Source organism: Hyla sarda, chromosome 4 (genome assembly GCF_029499605.1).
Source record: "Hyla sarda isolate aHylSar1 chromosome 4, aHylSar1.hap1, whole genome shotgun sequence".
Taxonomy (NCBI): domain Eukaryota; kingdom Metazoa; phylum Chordata; class Amphibia; order Anura; family Hylidae; genus Hyla; species Hyla sarda.
The window spans coordinates 254045926-254062965 of record NC_079192.1 but is presented as its reverse complement, the minus strand read 5'-3'; the positions used below and the strand labels follow the sequence as shown (position 1 = coordinate 254062965).

The following is a 17040-nucleotide window of genomic DNA, read 5'->3' as shown; positions in this document are numbered from 1 at the left end:
GTGACAATGGCTCCTGTATTCTGTTGCACTAAGACTCTTTGCACTAGGGCATCTTTGGAGAATTTAGTTTCCCAAATACCTCTGTCTAATATTACACTTCTGTTCACAAAGGGTCTGATGGATTAAACATCTGTAAATTTTAAGGACATTTTTAAAATTAATTTATTTTAAAATTTCTTTTGAGATGACAAAAATACCTTTTTATGTTTTAAGTTTTACATTTTCTTTCACTAAGTATTCCTTCTCCACTGGCTAGAGTTCAGAAGTAAATGTTCAGAATGCTGTTTTTTTGCTGTGGAATAGGCCACGCCCCTTGTGACATTATGGCTACACACCCTCAATGCAAGTCAATGGAAGGGGGCGTGACAACGCACCCTTCTATTGACTTGGATTGAAGGGGCGTGACCATGATGGCACGAGGGGCGTCGCCTACCCCCGCAGCACGAAAACAGCGTTTTGAACATTTACTTCCGAACGCTGGCCAGTGAAGTACCCTTTTAATAATGACAGGCAGAGTTTGACTTCTCCTGTTTGTTTGTAAAAAACTAAAAAAATAAACTAATGCAGTAATTTCAACACAAGTCACAAGTTTGAAAATGGGGTTAAAGGGGTTAGCCACAATAAGGTGATTTTAGTACGTACCTGGCAGGCAGTAATGGACATGCTTAGGAAGGATCTGCGCTTGTCTTGGGGCTAAATGGCTATGTCATGAGATTACCATAACACTGTGGCTAGCTGTTTGTGAACTGGTATTTCCTGTTTGACTTTTCTTTTTTTGACTACAAATCCCACAATTCCATTTTCCTCCCTCCCACACATCAGCCACCTCACCCATTAAAACAAAAATGAGCTGCAGACCTGTGGTTTTCAATCAGGGTGCCTACAGCTGTTGCATTATTTGCAGATTGATCCCTCCACCCATTGAAGCAGACAGGCTTCCGGTCATCAGCTGACTAGTGAGTCAGGTCTCTGCCGCATTGCAAGCTGGGAAAAATCCGAGACAATAGTCAATTTGCATGCTGGTAAAAATAAATAGTGGGGTGAAAATCACATAAGAATTGTGAGAAAACCGTCACACACAGGTAAAGACACTATATTATGAACTACACTAACTTTACAGCCCCTGTAGCATAGTCAAATAAAAAAAATTCCTGGAATACCCCTTTAAAGTGATATTTCAGCCAATAGTAAAGCACATTATGTAGAACCACTGGTGCTACAAATACCATGTTCAGATTCATTGCAGCTGTTTTGAACACTTCAGTTTAATCCCTTCAAACAATTATGGGGGACAGTGAAGTCCTTTAAGACAGTTTCATTTGCTAGTGCTGATATTACCTTACACCTTGAGATCTTCCCATAGAAGCATTTCTTTGGTGTAAATCTGTAGCAATAGAATCCTCTAATATATTAAAAATCCATATAAAACTTTTTCTATTCTTGCTGAAAAAGCCTCCAGGCCCTTATATTAAAATGTAATTAACTTTGTTCCTTCAACTAGTTGATCTCTTGAGAAGCAGGAGCCAAATTGAAATTGTTACATACAACCCCTGAGAGAATCCATGGAATCCCCACACTTAGAGGATGTTCACCCAGATATTTTGCTTAGTAGCAAATATGCAAATCACAGATAGGACACACAACAATTTATGTTTAAAATGGGAACATTTTGGCTTCATGAACATCCCTCAGACTGTGTGTATTATGAAAGTTAACAGCATATGTTTTTTTTTTTTTTTTTAGATCAGGTATAGTCAGACAAAAGAATATTTGGGTTTTCAATCGTTGAGTAAAAGCAGGCATACTCAACTAGTTTTAATAAAGGTCCACTTAACTAGTTCTGTGGTTAGGGCAAGGTCCAAGCTAAGTAAAGATGTTGTCTAGTTAACGTTTAGCAAGCTTTTACTTTTCTCACTACCCACATATCTTCATGTAAATAGTTCTACATACTAGACCCTTAACTCAGTTTAGACCTGACCCCCAGGACAAAATAAATAAATATATATATATAAACTCCCAAATTCTTTTCATTTCCAGGCACTGCTACAGACACTATCCAAATGCTGGCCACACACAAAGTGTGCCAGGTACTAGCTATAGTTCCATTCCTGAAGGCTGGCCCTTTTTGCTTCATATGTTGTTTCTGGTTTCCCTAAGCTAGCCTTAGGACCTCCTATTTTATGGTTTTACAAGTCTACTGCTGTGTTAACTCTCCACCTGCAAGTTCTCCCTGTCGTCCTCCAATGCATCTAATATGGCAGTTCTGTGGGGTGCAGATAGCTTGCATCCCTGGTCCGGATTCAGACTGGTTGCGTAGGCATGGCATGTACCCCCCCCCCCCCCCCCCCCCGGATACAGGTACTATGGGTTAAGAGCCCAAGTTCTAAAGGATGGGATATGGTAGAATGTATTGTGAATGTCTTTATACTTTTCACAGCTGTGTACTTTAACCCCTTAAGGACGCAGGACGTAAATGTACGTCCTGGTGAGGTGGTACTTAACGCACCAGGACGTACATTTACGTCCTAAGCATAACCGCGGGCATCGGAGCGATGCCCCTGTCATGCGCGGCTGATCCCGGCTGCTGATCGCAGCCAGGGAGCCGCCGGCAATGGCTGACGCCCGCGATCTCGTGGGCGTCCGCCATTAACCCCTCAGGTGCCGGGATCAATACAGATCCCGGCATCTGCAGCAGTTCGCGATTTAAATGAACGATCGGATCGCCCGCAGCGCTGCTGCGGGGATCCGATCATTCATAACGCCGCACGGAGGTCCCCTCTCCTTCCTCCGTGCGGCTCCCGGCGTCTCCTGCTCTGGTCTGTGATCGAGCAGACCAGAGCAGGAGATGACCGATAATACTGATCTGTTCTATGTCCTATACATAGAACAGATCAGTATTAGCAATCATGGTATTGCTATGAATAGTCCCCTATGGGGACTATTCAAGTGTAAAAAAAAATGTAAAAAAATTTAAAAGTAAAAGTTAAAAAAAAGTGAAAAATCCCCTCCCCCAATAAAAAAGTAAAACATCCGTTTTTTCCTATTTTACCCCCAAAAAGCGTAAAAAACATTTTTTATAGACATATTTGGTATCGCCGCGTGCGTAAATATCCGAACTATTAAAATAAAATGTTAATGATCCCGTACGGTGAACGGCGTGAACGAAAAAAAATATAAAAAAGTCCAAAATTCCTACTTTTTTAATACATTTTATTAAAAAAAAATTATAAAAAATGTATTAAAAGTTTTTTATATGCAAATGTGGTATCAAAAAAAAAGTACAGATCATGCGCAAAAAATGAGCCCCCATACCGCCACTTATACGGAAAAATAAAAAAGTTAGAGGTCATCAAAATAAAGGGATTATAAACGTACTAATTTGGTTAAAAAGTTTGTGATTTTTTTTAAGCGCAACAATAATATAAAAGTATATAATAATGGGTATCATTTTAATCGTATTGACCCTCAGAATAAAGAACACACGTCATTTTTACCATAAATTGTACGGCGTGAAAACAAAACCTTCCAAAATTAGCAAAATTGCGTTTTCATTTTAATTTCCCCACAAAAATAGTGTTTTTTGGTTGCGCCATACATTTTATGATATAATGAGTGATGTCATTACAAAGGACAACTGGTCGCGCAAAAAACAAGCCCTCATACTAGTCTGTGGATGAAAATATAAAAGAGTTATGATTTTTAGAAGGCGAGGAGGAAAAAATGAAAACGTAAAAATTAAATTGTCTGAGTCCTTAAGGCCAAAATGGGCTGAGTCCTTAAGGGGTTAATGAGCAAGTAAGCATAGAAATCCCCTTTTATGACTAATGCATTTGTTGCATTGGTCACTCTTTGACAATTGATGAAAAAGGTGATCTGTTTTAGCTTTTGTAGAAAGTGTGATATAATGCACTAAAACCACACTTGTATGTACAGTATTAAGAGCCAGTTTTGTTAATGTATCTTTGATATAAAATATTGTTTGACCAAAAGTGGTAGTAGGGTACATGCACACATTTTATTGCAGACTCTTAACTGTTCCATTCATCAGAAAAGGGGTTTGTCAACATCCATGCACGTGCTGCCTGAACATCCTTATTTTCTGAAATTTCTGCCATGTTCGAACATACAGTTACACATTTTCTTCTTTTTGTTTTGTTTTAATTAAATGTGAAAAGATCAGTTTACATTTTGTTAGTGAACCTGTGCCTTATTTTATTTTTTGCATTGTATTTGTGCCTTTTTGACAATCATGTATAGTTAAATGTAATCAAATATGAATGTTTGTTTCTTTCTTGCCTTTAAATACTTATATATGTTCAATTCCTTACTTGTCAAAGCTGAAATGCCAATGACTATATCAGCATCTCAGGTTTACTCATTGGTTTATATCTTTCAAGTTTTTCCTGGGCCTTCTGGAATAAAAATGTGTTCATTTTTATACATTAAAAATATAAACCCTGTTGAATTTGTTTGTTCTGAGAAAAAGTTTGAGAAACATTTATTTTTAGATAAATGTGGTTGTTTTCATACATACACGAAAACTGAAGTAAAATAGTCATTAACCCATGAGTACCATCTTCCATATTGTTAGAATGCTGTAGCTAAGTGCTTATATGCATAATTTCACACAACTGATTTTGCCATAATTAATGTGTGTTAGCTGAGGAAATCATTTTTTGATCCCCTGCTGATTTTGTATGTTTTCCAACGGGCAAAGAAATGATCAGTTATAATTTTAATAGTGGGTTTATTTGAACAACGAGGGACAGAACAACACACAAGTCCAGGAAAAACACATTTCACAGAAGTTAGGAATTGATTTGCATTTTGCATAAGTATTTGATCCCGAATAAATTAGCAAGATTTCTGGCTCCAAGGTTTCCAAAACACGTAACAAGCTGAGATTAGGAGCACTCTTAAAAAAAAAAAAAATGCTCCTATCCTCAGCTTGTTACCTGTATAAAAGACACCTGTCCACAGAAGCAATCAGACTCCAAATTCTCCAGGGACAAAACTGTAGACCTACAAAGGCTAGAATGAGCTACACGTCCTACCAAGCAGCTTGGTTAGACCTAAATTACCAATTACACGCAAATGGAAGAAACACAAAATAACTCGGTCTTCCTCCGTCGCAGGGTTCATGTAAGTTCTCAACCGGTGGAGTTTTAAAACATGGAGGAATCAGCCCAAAACTACACAGACGCCATCTTGTCAATGATCTCCATGCAACTGGGACAGTAGTCACCAAGAAAACAATTGGTAACATGCTACGCTGCGATGGAATGAAAAAATGCACATTCGCAAGGTCCTGCTCAAGAAAACACATGTACAGGCCCATCTGAAATTTTCCATTAAACATCTGAATCAAAGGTCTATTGGCAAACTTCAGACAGGCCTCCGCTCGGTACCTTTTTAAAAGACACCAGAAGCGATAAAGCCACCAAACAGTTCTTTCAACAGAACTACAAAAAAAGTTTTTAGTTCCTTTGAATATTACAACACATTTATTTTTTTCCTTGTGCAAAAAAAGCTGTCTGTTCATGTCATTAGACTCGTATTCAGGGCAGGACTTAACACTTTCATTTTTTCCTCATCCCCTTCTAAAAATCACAACTCTTTCAATTTTGCACCTACAGACCCATATAAAGGCTTGTTTTTTGCATCACCAATTGTACTTTGTAATGACCACTTATTGTCTAACAAAATCTCCGGCAAAAAAAATAAACTTTGTGGTGAAATAATTTTTAAAAAAAACACGCCATTTTGTAACTTTGGGGGCTTCTGCTTCTTTGCAGTGTACTTTTTGGTAAAAATGACAACTTTATTCTGTAGGTCCATACGATTACAAAGATACCCAATTTATGTAGGTTTTATTTTATTTTACTACTTTAAAAAAAAATTGTATGTTTATGATTGTCCTCTTCTGACCCCTATAACTTTTTTATTTTTCTGCATGCAGGGCAAATTTTTTTTTTGTGGTCTGTAGTTTTTATCGGTACTATTTTTGGTTTAATGGGATTTTATGATCGCTTTTTATGAAAAAAAAATGTAGGATATGAAGTGACCAAAAATGCACAATTTTGGCCTTTGGTATTTTTTTTAAGTGTATGACATCAACCATGCAGTTTAGCTAACCTTATATTTTAATAGTTCGGACATTTACGCATGCGGCAATACCACATATGTTTATTTTATTTTAAAAATGGGAGAAGAGGGGTGATTCAAACTTTTATTAGGGGAGGGGCTTCTTCACACATAAACTTTTTTTTTTTTTCTCAATCATTTGATAGCATACACTGGTTAATGCTGAGCTTTGGCTCAGCATTGAGCAATGTTATCGTTGCTCTGCTGCTCCAGCTTGAAGACAGCAGAGGATCACCAATCGGACGGCAATCATGCTGATCAAGACATGAGGATTTCATGGTAATGGTCCCGATCAGCTCCGGTGAGCTGCCAAGATTGTTTTAATTTGATTGCGGCATCTAAAGTGTTAATACTGGGCATTAACCCTGGGTCCTGGCTGCTGATATCAGTCGGGACTCACCGAGTTTAAAGCACGCTTAGCCCGTGCTTTAAGCACTGGTAACAGAACCAGGGCATACTGGTACGCCTCTGGTCCTTGAGTACCAGGATGCAAGGGTGTACCCATATGCCCTTCCTCCTTAAGATGCTAATATATCCACACCTAATTCCTAAACTATTTTTAGTTGGTTGCTACACCCGCCCTTTCTTGAGATATTAAAGTTCTTAGACCCCCACTGATCATTAGTGGGGAGAAGTGGTGATCTTTGTCTTGCGTCCTCATAATGGGGGAGATTTATCAAAACCTGTGTAATGGAAAAGTTGCCCATAGCAAACACTTGCTTAAAAATTTAAGTAGTAATCTGGTTGCTTGCTATGGGCAACTTTTTTCTGGACAGCTTTTGATAAATCTTACCCATAAGTCTATGGGGCTATCCAGGGAAACAGGACGGAGATTGCTAAGAGGCGGGGAGTGAAGCGGGCTATTGTGTTCACTTCAATTTGTTTGTATGTCCCTGGAACTTAATGAGTCCCATACATATGTAAAGGGAAAAGAAATCCCAAAGGCTCAGTGTATTTTTTTCACCTTGTTTACTCTTTTTCCTTAAAAAAATACTTTTCATATAAATTAGTTTACCATTGTGGCTACTGATTTACTATGTGCAACTTAGAAGCTTGGCGAGACTTTCTAGACATACTACACAGCATGCTGTGAAATCAACCTCCCGATGTCTGTATAATCACTTGTACACCTGAAAAATTATATAACCGTGTTTACCCATAAAACATGCTGACTAGTTCTAATCACCCCGCAGCAGTATATGCAGCTGTATTAGGTATAATTAACATTCTAATCCAGTGGACTTTCTGATTGACTTCAGTCAAGATCAGTATGTCAAGTGTTTTATTTTTATTTTTATCTATAAACAATCTCACTTTTCATTTTGGATTTTGGCTAATTTGATTCCAAGGTGCAAACTATTTAACCCTTTTCCTATTCATTTACCTTTCTAGCATAGATACTATCATTATATTACACCTGCCATTATATTAGTTACACTGTATAACTATAATAGTTACGGTACGAGTAGTAGTAATATTTGCTAATGGTTTAGTGTCACCATTGTTTAAACTTCATGGTGTTCTTTCAGGGTTGCAGTAAGAGGCTCTTATAAGGCAGGCCTTTAGTAACCTGTGCATAAAGGTGTACAAGAATTCCATCAAAATAGTGATAATTTATTTTTAAAAGCAAATTACAAACCTATATATGTTTAGGGCACCTATTGTTTTGGTCTAGTCATATGAATGCCCTTATGCACTAAACAGGTACACATTTACTGTTGACATCCCCTTTGGAATACATTTAATTTACAGAAGGTCACTTTTTAAACCCCTTAAGGACAACTCATTTTTTGTGCCGTGATATGAAGCTTTTATCGGTATCATTTTTGTTTTGATCAGACTTTTGGATTGCTTTTTTTTATGGTATAAAAGTGACCAAAAATACGCTATTTTGGACTTTTGGAATTTACAGTGTGGCTTAATTAATGATATAATATTGTTCAGAAATTTATGCACGCAGTGATACCACATATGTTTATATTTATTTTTATTTACATAGTTTTTCGTTTTAAATGGAAAAAGAGGGCTAATTCAAACTTTTTTAGGGAAGGGGTTAAATCACACTTATGAACTCCTTTTTTTTTTTTTTTTACAATGTTATAGCCCCCATAGGGGACTATAACATGCATTACACTGATTGAATACACTGATCAATGCCATAGTAATGCATTGATCAGTGTTATCTGCGGTCGATTGCTTGAGCCTGGATCTCAGGCTTGGAGCAATCAAATGCAGGTCAGACCGTGTGGAGCACGGTATGGCACCTCCTGCTGTCCTCTCAGCTGTTCGGGATGCCATGATTTCACCGTGGCGGTCCCCAGCAGCTCAGCTAACAGGCAGTGTATTCTCCCATTTTAGACGCCACAATCAACTTTGATCAAGGCATCTAAAGTGTTAATACCGGACATCAGCCAGATCGGCGATTTTCAGTATTAGCCATGGGTCCTGGTTGCTAATAGCAACTGGGACCTAGCAGATACGCGCTTCGCATAATGGGTGGTGGCCACGGACGTAAATATACGTCTGTGGTCGTTAAAGAATGTACCCATGCCCCTAGAAATTTTAACCCCCATCCTAAGGATAGGGGATATGATGTCTCATTTCAGATAGTTAGGCCACTGGGACCCCCCACAATCTCATTTCCACTAGACCACAGCCGTCATGCCTCCTCCCATAGACATGAATTGAGTGGGTGTGGCATGGCGTCACTTACACGACTGCCCAAAGCTGGCTTTCTGAACATAAATGTTCAGTACGCCAGGGTGCCGGCCCTGAAACCCCTGTAATCAGATATCTTATGCCATATTGTTAAGATAGGGTATAACATGGGCAGAGTATTACTTTTAAATGCCGCAATAACTGTCCCCCTGCCTAATTGCCACCCTTGCAACATATATGCGGGGTCCAATTGGTTTACATGCCCGCCTGAGGTCCCCTCATCTGTTCCGTGTGGATCACAGGTCCAATCTGCTGATAAAATCTTTATGCATAAAACTGGATGCTGTGCACAGGTTTTGCTAAATCTCCCCCAATGTGTGTATGAATGTGTGTATGTTCCAGCATCACTTGGTCCACATGTTACTAATATGTCAACTAAAAATATAGGATAGGTAAATTAATCCTTACGCACTCCATATATTTTCTATTTCACTGCCTTTATCTCCATAGAACGCGTGGACACTTTTTCAACAGATTATATTCTTTTTAACCCTATTTTTTAACAAGGTTTTTTTTTTTTTGCCATGTTATTGATTTTAATTTATTAACCATATATTTTGTGTCCCTGTTGACCTACATGGGCCCTGTGAGTCACAGAACACAAGCACATTAATATTTTATATATATATATATATATATATATATATATATACACACAATAAACCAACGTTATTCCAATATTTACGACTCTGAGCCCCAATTTGTTTACTATATTTTGCACTTTTTGGCACTGTGGGCATAGGTGTTATTTGGGCGGCTCCAGTCTTGGGTGATGGGAGCCTCTCTTCCATTTTTCTCTTTGGAAATAAGAATATGCCTGAGAATGAAAGAATTACATTAAAAAGGTTAAGAGAGAATAAAGAAATTGTTATAAAAAGGCTGATGAAGGGGGGGGGGGGGGGGGTGGACTGGGGGAGTGTTGTATTATCCAGATATTATTTCATAGAAGAATCTTTGCATCATTGAAGACACTAAATATTACAGAAAATTAAAAGGGACCCTAAGGAAGTGTTTAAGAAGAAATAGGAGGGTTTGGTGAAAGAAGGTTATAAAAAAGGAGCTATAGTAAAAAGTGAAAGAGGTTATTTGTTAATTGAGGACACAGCAACCCCTTACTTTTAATTTTTGCTGAAATTACAAAACAACCCCCTATGCCCCCCAGGAAGGCCCATTGTGGCAGGGATTGATTCCCTGATGAGTAGGCAAGGGGAATATGTGGATCGCATATTACAAAATTATGTTACAGCTTTGCTGTCCTACCTATGAGACTCTTGCCAGCTATTGCAATTATTAAATGGGAAGGAATGGAATGATAATTCATGGTTGATTGCTATGGACGTAGTTTCATTATACTCAAATATTCTGTCGGAAAAAGAGGATTAGGGTGATTGAGGAATTGTTATGTACAGATATTTTAATGCCGGATTGCCAAAAAGATTTTATTGTACAAAGTTAGATATTATATGAAGTCATAACTATTTTGTGTATGAGAATAAGTATTTTATTCAGCACCATGGGACCGCCATGGGCATGAAATGCGCACCTGTTTTGGCAAATTTGTATATGGGGGCAATAGAGAAATCGTGTATTGAGTATAGTCCCTATCAGTCCCACATAAAATTTTATAGAAGGTTCATAGATGATTTTTTTTTATTATTTGGGAGGGTAGTAAAATAGCTTTTTATGATTTTTTTATGGAGTTGAACAGTAATGAATGGAGTTTGCAGTTTACAGAGCATATTTGTAAAGAAGTTATTACCTTTTTAGACTTGGAAATTTATATTAAAGAGAAGAGAGTACATACTAAAACTTGTTTTTAATCAATTGATGCGAATTGATACCTGCCTTATAATAGTAGCCCTCTGAAAAGTTGGATTCTGTTTGGACACCTCACCGGAATACAAAGAAATTGTTCAGAAAAATGATGTTATGAAGAACAGGAAAAAATAATAGAAAAAGATTTTTGGACAAAGGATACCCAAAAGCGGTTATAAAAGGAGCAAGAAAAAAAAGCAGATGCAGTAGATAGAATTCAACAAATAAAAAAATCTACCGTATTTTTCGCCGTATAAGACGCACTGCACTTTTTCTTCCCCAAAACTGGGGGGGGGGGAGGGGAAGTGGAAGTTGGTGCCTCTTATACGGCGAATACCTGCGGCCATCAACGCCCGGGACCCGCGGCTAATATAGGACATCACCGATCGCGGTGATGCCCTGTATTAATCCTTCAGACGCGGCGATCAAAGCTGACAGCAATGGAGCGACATCCAGGGGAGGTGACGGGTCCGGAGCGGCGGGAGCAGGTGAGTACTACCTCCTATCCAGTGGTCTTCAACCTGCGGACCTCCAGATGTTGCAAAATTACAACTCCCAGCATGCCTGGACAGCCAACGGCTGTCCGGGCATGCTGGGAGTTGTAGTTTTGCAACATCTGGAGGTCCGCAGGTTGAAGATGACTATTGGGTGCAGAATCTTTTTTTTCTCGATTTTGCACCTTTAAAATAGGGTGCGTTTTATATGCCGGTGCGTCCTATAGGGCAAAAAATATGGTAAATCCTGCAAATAAGGTGAAAAATAAGTGAAAGGAGAAAAACAAAAATAATAATAATTATTTTAGTACTGCTTTTACATCCCGCTTCCCCAGTGATGCAAAAAAAGTTGAAGGTATAATTAGAAAAAATTGGATGATTTTACAACACGATCCCTACTTAAAAGAAAGTTTTAAAGATCGTGAATTGAAACCTAAATTTATATATAGGCGAGCGAAAACTGTGGCACAAGCCATTGCTCCCTCCTGTCTGTGTTTAAAAAAAAAAAAAAAATGCAATCAAAAAAGGTGTGGTACATGTTCACATATAGAAAATGGCAAAAGGTGCGTTATTAGTACGTCCATGGGAGAGATAATAGACATCAAAATGCATTTAAATTGTGGGAGTGATTATGTGATTTAGGTGCTGGTATGCCCTTGTGGCATTCAGTATGTAGTGAGAACTTTGCAAATGCTCTGAAAATGCATAAACTCACAGATTCAACATCAAGTATAGATACCCCAAGCATAGTGTTTCACGGCACTTTGCTACTCACCATAAAGCAGATCTCGATCTGCTCCAGGTAATTCTGGTGGAGCAGATTGGAAAAGGTCTATGCAGGTTTACAAACCTGTGTAGGAGAGAACGTTTTTATTTTTTTTAAACTTAACACACTGGCCCCGTATGGTTTTAATGAGGTTATAGAACGTCCATAAGAGAACAGTAATGAAGAATTGGTATAGAGGAGAAAGTAGAAAGCTTGATGTCATTTCCGTAGGAAGGAGGGTTATAAACGAATGTAACAGATTGTTGGTGTAATATCCCTGAGGAAGGAGAGAAGTCCCTGCAACACGTCGGATCCATTTTTTTAATGTACATTTTATATGTATTTGGAATAAATGTGAACTTTGCTGCTTGATAAAGAGACATGGAAGTCTGTTACATTCCTGAACACACATGAATGATGAGGCGGAATGCCCTATACCTGGAGTGAGAGCGTGGGAGATTGCGAGGTGGTTCTGTTGAAAGCTGGCCGGAAATGAGGGGAGTAAGGGACCAGTTTACCCCCTCTGTAAAGTAAGTACTTGGATTTTACAGTACAAAAGAGGCCTGTTGTGTGTAAATATCCTCCACTCTACGATTTTTTTTTTGTCTTTTCTATTTCAAATTAAAATATATGATAACTAAATGGGTAGCACTTACATGAAAGATGAGGTTTTTATTTCATGTCCCGTGCAAGTATATGGGGCTTCTGGTACCTTACTCCACAAACTCCATATGAGGATGAGATTTGAGGACAGGATATGAGGACAGAATAAAATGTCGTGATATGGGCATGGAATATTGACTCGGGATCATAGGACGGGATGGGAGGTTGGAATGTGAGGACAGGATATGAGGGGGGGGGGGGGGAAGCAAAATGTAGAGGAATTTTAGTAAACACTGTGGAAAAATATCTGTTGGGAAAAAAAGAACACAAAGAAAGCTACACTCAACTCTTAGCAAATCAGAGCCAATGTTTATGATCCCATGTAAACAGAAATGTTACCAATAAAAACTACAGATGATGGCACAAAAGTGATCTCTCAAACAACCCAGTATAAAGAAAAATAAAAAACATAGGTCAAAATTATAAGTATACATATACGAGGTGGAAGTTTTAATTATGCCTGATGAAGAGCCCGATTCGGGCTAGAAACGCTTGTTCTATGCTTTGCATGTATTTATAAAGTACCATTTCATTTGGATCCTGTTCCAGTCCCTTAGGAATCCTGCGCCCTAGTAGAATTTCCCATTTTCTCCTGCACAAGCTATCCCGTGACGCTGATACTACTACCGGTTACCTGATCGTGGACCTGGAGGGAACCTGTGGCTGCGGAATCATTCATTTTCCCACAAGCGCATACAGGTGTTGTGCCCATAGCATAACACTCCTTGGTAAGGTGCCATCCTTATCTTGTGTTTGTCTTTCACCTTATACTCTGACGATCTGCACTAGGTGCGCACCGCTTCTTTTTGATCTATATTCATTACTATATATATATATATATATACACATATAGATAGAGATATAAAATATCACATTGTACTTCTCTTTGACTAGTATTAGAGTCTTGGCAGATGTTGTGCTCATGTGTCATGAATACAGCAGTAAATCTGTCCTGCACTCTGCTCCCCTCCTATGTAACCAGTGCATAAGAGCAGCGGCTTTTAAAGAGATGGGACATTTCTTTCATTTTTTAGAATCAAAGAGATGTTTTTCCAATATATCAATGAAGACAGTTGGCTACAAGCAAAGCAATATTTTTAAGTCACTGCTGATGTATTGTATTGATTTTTCTGGAATGTGCTGGTAACCTTAAGTCCACTGTCATGATGGATGTAGAGCCTCTAGCAGAAGAGGACCTCTATTGTACACATTTCCCTGTGTTGTGGGACACTAATTTTATCAGCCTCTGTCTGTTAATAGTTTATTCCTTTTATTTAGCAGATTCTGGTGGTCTTGAGTTCCAAAAATACATTAATGTTGCCTGGAAACTTAGTGTTTAAAAGCAGGAGCTCTTCATATTCCCTGGTGAATTCTGAGTCTTGTTTGAAGTGCACTTTTGATAAAAATCAAAAAGCTCTCAAATTATTTCTGTATAACCTGCAGATATAGAAGTGTTTTCTCGGAAAAGCCTTTAAAGTTCCTCTTTTTTTTTTTTATTAAGTGAAATGCAGTTTTACTCTTAGCAGTATGTGTGCAGTCAAAACAACAACAAAAAATTTTTTTTTCTATGTTTGCAAGTTTTATCTTTATTGTATACATAATTCAATTTTATTTTAAACCATTCTGTCATAGGTACATTAGGCATATTTTGACAACTTTTTGTGGCTGTATTATTCATTCATTACTAAGCTTTCATTATGTAGTCTGTCTGACTACCATGTCACGCACAATTGTATTTCTGATTCTTTTATTGGTAAGGAATATGCAAAGCAGCTCATCACACCACCTTCTCAGGTAGCGTGCCCTAAGATCAGCTCTGGCTCCAGTTACGAAGTCTCAGAAACTTATTGGGATTTATGCCAAGCCAGAATTCTCCCCAGAAGGGAAGAAGACCCATCTGCAGACAGCTGTTTCGGGGTGCGGAAGCAGTGCTCCTCCCTAAGGAGAATACTTACCCCTTTTAGTTGATTCTTATATTCAAAGATAGCTTTATTCTGGTTATATAGGACATGGACATTTGACATTGGTTCCAATAGAATATGCTAAGGAAACACTTCAATGACAAACAATTTAGAGACCAGTCTGAGTTGTACATGAGCCACCATGAAAGAGTTGTCAAGCATATTAGGCTGGGTTCACATATGTCCGGTCTCTGGCATAGGTGATCTCAGCCTAAATCTCAACTTGTCATCAGTTGTATGGGATCCGGCGCCCATTGTTTCTGGACAGCAGACAGGGGAATGCAGCAAGCTGTGTTCTCCTGTCCGGTGCCATCCGGCGTGTCCAACCATGCAGCGTCAAAATTGAGATGCTGGATGATTGGGAACTGTCCCATTCAAATGAATCGGATCAGTTCTAGCATCAGTTTCCCTCCGATGCACGCCGGGAGGGAAACTGTGCCGGACAACGGACATATGTGAACCCAGTCTTAGAAATAAAGCTGATTTACTGATTGTTTTAATTGGAACTTTCTAATTGCAGATACCTTCAGATGTCTTCCATTCCATGCAGCTTCTGTTTTGGCTGGAAGAATAGTTTATTATGTTTTACCCAGAAAACCTGACAGATCGCATTGAAGTTAATGGGAGCCATGAGGTTATGACTTTCAATTTATTAAAAATGGATTCTTTTTTTGTAAATCTGTTTTTCTGTAAAGCATTAGCTCGTGGCCCTGACGCTGGCACTGATATCTCTGCATTGTACCAGAAGGCTGACATCTCACATAAGTGACATCAAATCTGAAAAGTCAGATCTTTTATGTCAGAATATGCTTACTTCTGGACTGGTGTCAGTACGGAGCACAATAGATTTTTTTTCCTATTGCAAAGACTTTCATATAGAAGCTCAAATTATATGACATGTTCTCTCAGAAGATGCTGTATGAAGAAACACAATCCCTGCCGCCTTAGGCACTCTGTGAAGCACCATGTCACAGGGTTATTTCTCCCTGAAACAATGTTTCTTTGGAAGAATAGCTTTGTAATATGGCATGTGATGGAGCATACAATGATTACAAGTAACCTCCATAGACTTAAGTAGAGAATTATAAGTATACATATGTACTGTAGAGAGTAATAGAAGTCTACAGTTGTAGTATTGCAGCCCTATAAGATTGTATGGAGCTATAATACAGCTGTATCAAGAAGGAGGCTTACAAAAAGCATCTGGCTAAATATCTGTTATATGCCTGCTGTATGTAACCATCTTTACACTATTTCATTGCTTTATAAATAAAAGCCAATTATATAATGAATATGAACACTATACTGTACACAGAATAAAAGTACATATGGCGTCAAGTACATTGGTTTGTTTTGTCTGTATTTTTTTTACTAATACTGAATAAGGTCTAAAAGCCATAAAACCAACAAAAGTTATTGTTCTCTATTGCCATTTACAATAATACTCTATAGACAGAAGGTAGACGAATTACGATGAGATATTTCCTTCAAAAGTTCCTTTACCTGCAGCAGTCAAACTAATAAATAATGATCTGTCTTTTGTAATGTGCTTTTTGCACTGTGGATGAAATTGAGGTATCCTTCGTGTCTTTGGAAGTCGATAGAGGAATGTTGGAGAGTCACCTGTGCGAGCCGTTCTTAAAGTAAGTAATCACTAGGTAGCCTGCAGTTCTAAATCAATGCTCTTAAATCAATATTTCCTACTCCTTGGTGCATTTTTCTTTTCACCTCACACAATATTCACGAAAAATCAATGAGATACTTCACTAGAATTTGTGCATTGACAGACAACTCTGTACAGACATATTCATTTCGGATTTGTACGGCTTTTGTCACTGCCTTCTGAGAATTGTAAAGAAGGTATAGAATAGACAGAACAAGAAGTTATAAAAATATTGAATGTTGGCTGTCAACTATGAGATTATCCTTGTGCTGCCGCACTGAAAGACTCAGCATGCTCTGCCTGTTGGATGGAAGTTGCGATTTACAGCTATAATGTTTCCCGATTCTGAATGTGTTGAATTTTTTTTTATGATGCTAGGATGCCTCATTGGACTATATAGGCCAACTGATGGTTAGCTCTGCTGCCTACTGGACCTGGGGTTTGATGATGGAATGCTTAGTCTCAAGTTGAGAATATATTGTCTAAGAAACTTTGCTGGTTAACATAAAACAGCTTCTGCTGATGGTATTTATAACCGAATATATTGAAATAAATATAGATAGGAAGCAGATACAGCACTGCTGAGCACCAGCGGCGTTATGCAACAGTCTATCGGTGGCTAACTGTGTACAGGCTTCAACCACGGCAAGTGCTGATATATGCTGGGGGTGCTATCTAGTGGTGCACAAATCGCATGAATATATTCAAGTAGACTGAAGATGCACTCACCCCGTCTTGTAGCAAGCAAAGTATTGGTTTATTTTCGTAATGAAGTTACAGGCAAGACCCTTGCAGCTCGTGTAGGGAGTCGATGCA

At 38.4% G+C, this 17040-nt stretch overlaps 1 protein-coding gene across 3 annotated transcripts in view; it reads left to right on the top strand.

The window, feature by feature from the left end:
- GXYLT1 (glucoside xylosyltransferase 1) overlaps positions 1–15808 on the top strand; it is a 57713-nt gene extending 41905 nt beyond the window's left edge. For 2 of the 3 annotated variants that reach the window (XM_056573944.1, XM_056573945.1), the window contains one exon: positions 5136–5726. In XM_056573944.1, coding sequence (XP_056429919.1) covers positions 5136–5342 — 207 coding nt within the window. In that variant the 3' untranslated portion in view covers positions 5343–5726. Of the gene's footprint in view, positions 1–5135; positions 5727–13149; positions 13329–15081 lie in introns of those variants that run through there. The other variant, XR_008892676.1, reaches the window with a different exon arrangement.
- The last annotated feature ends 1232 nt before the right edge of the window (positions 15809–17040 follow it).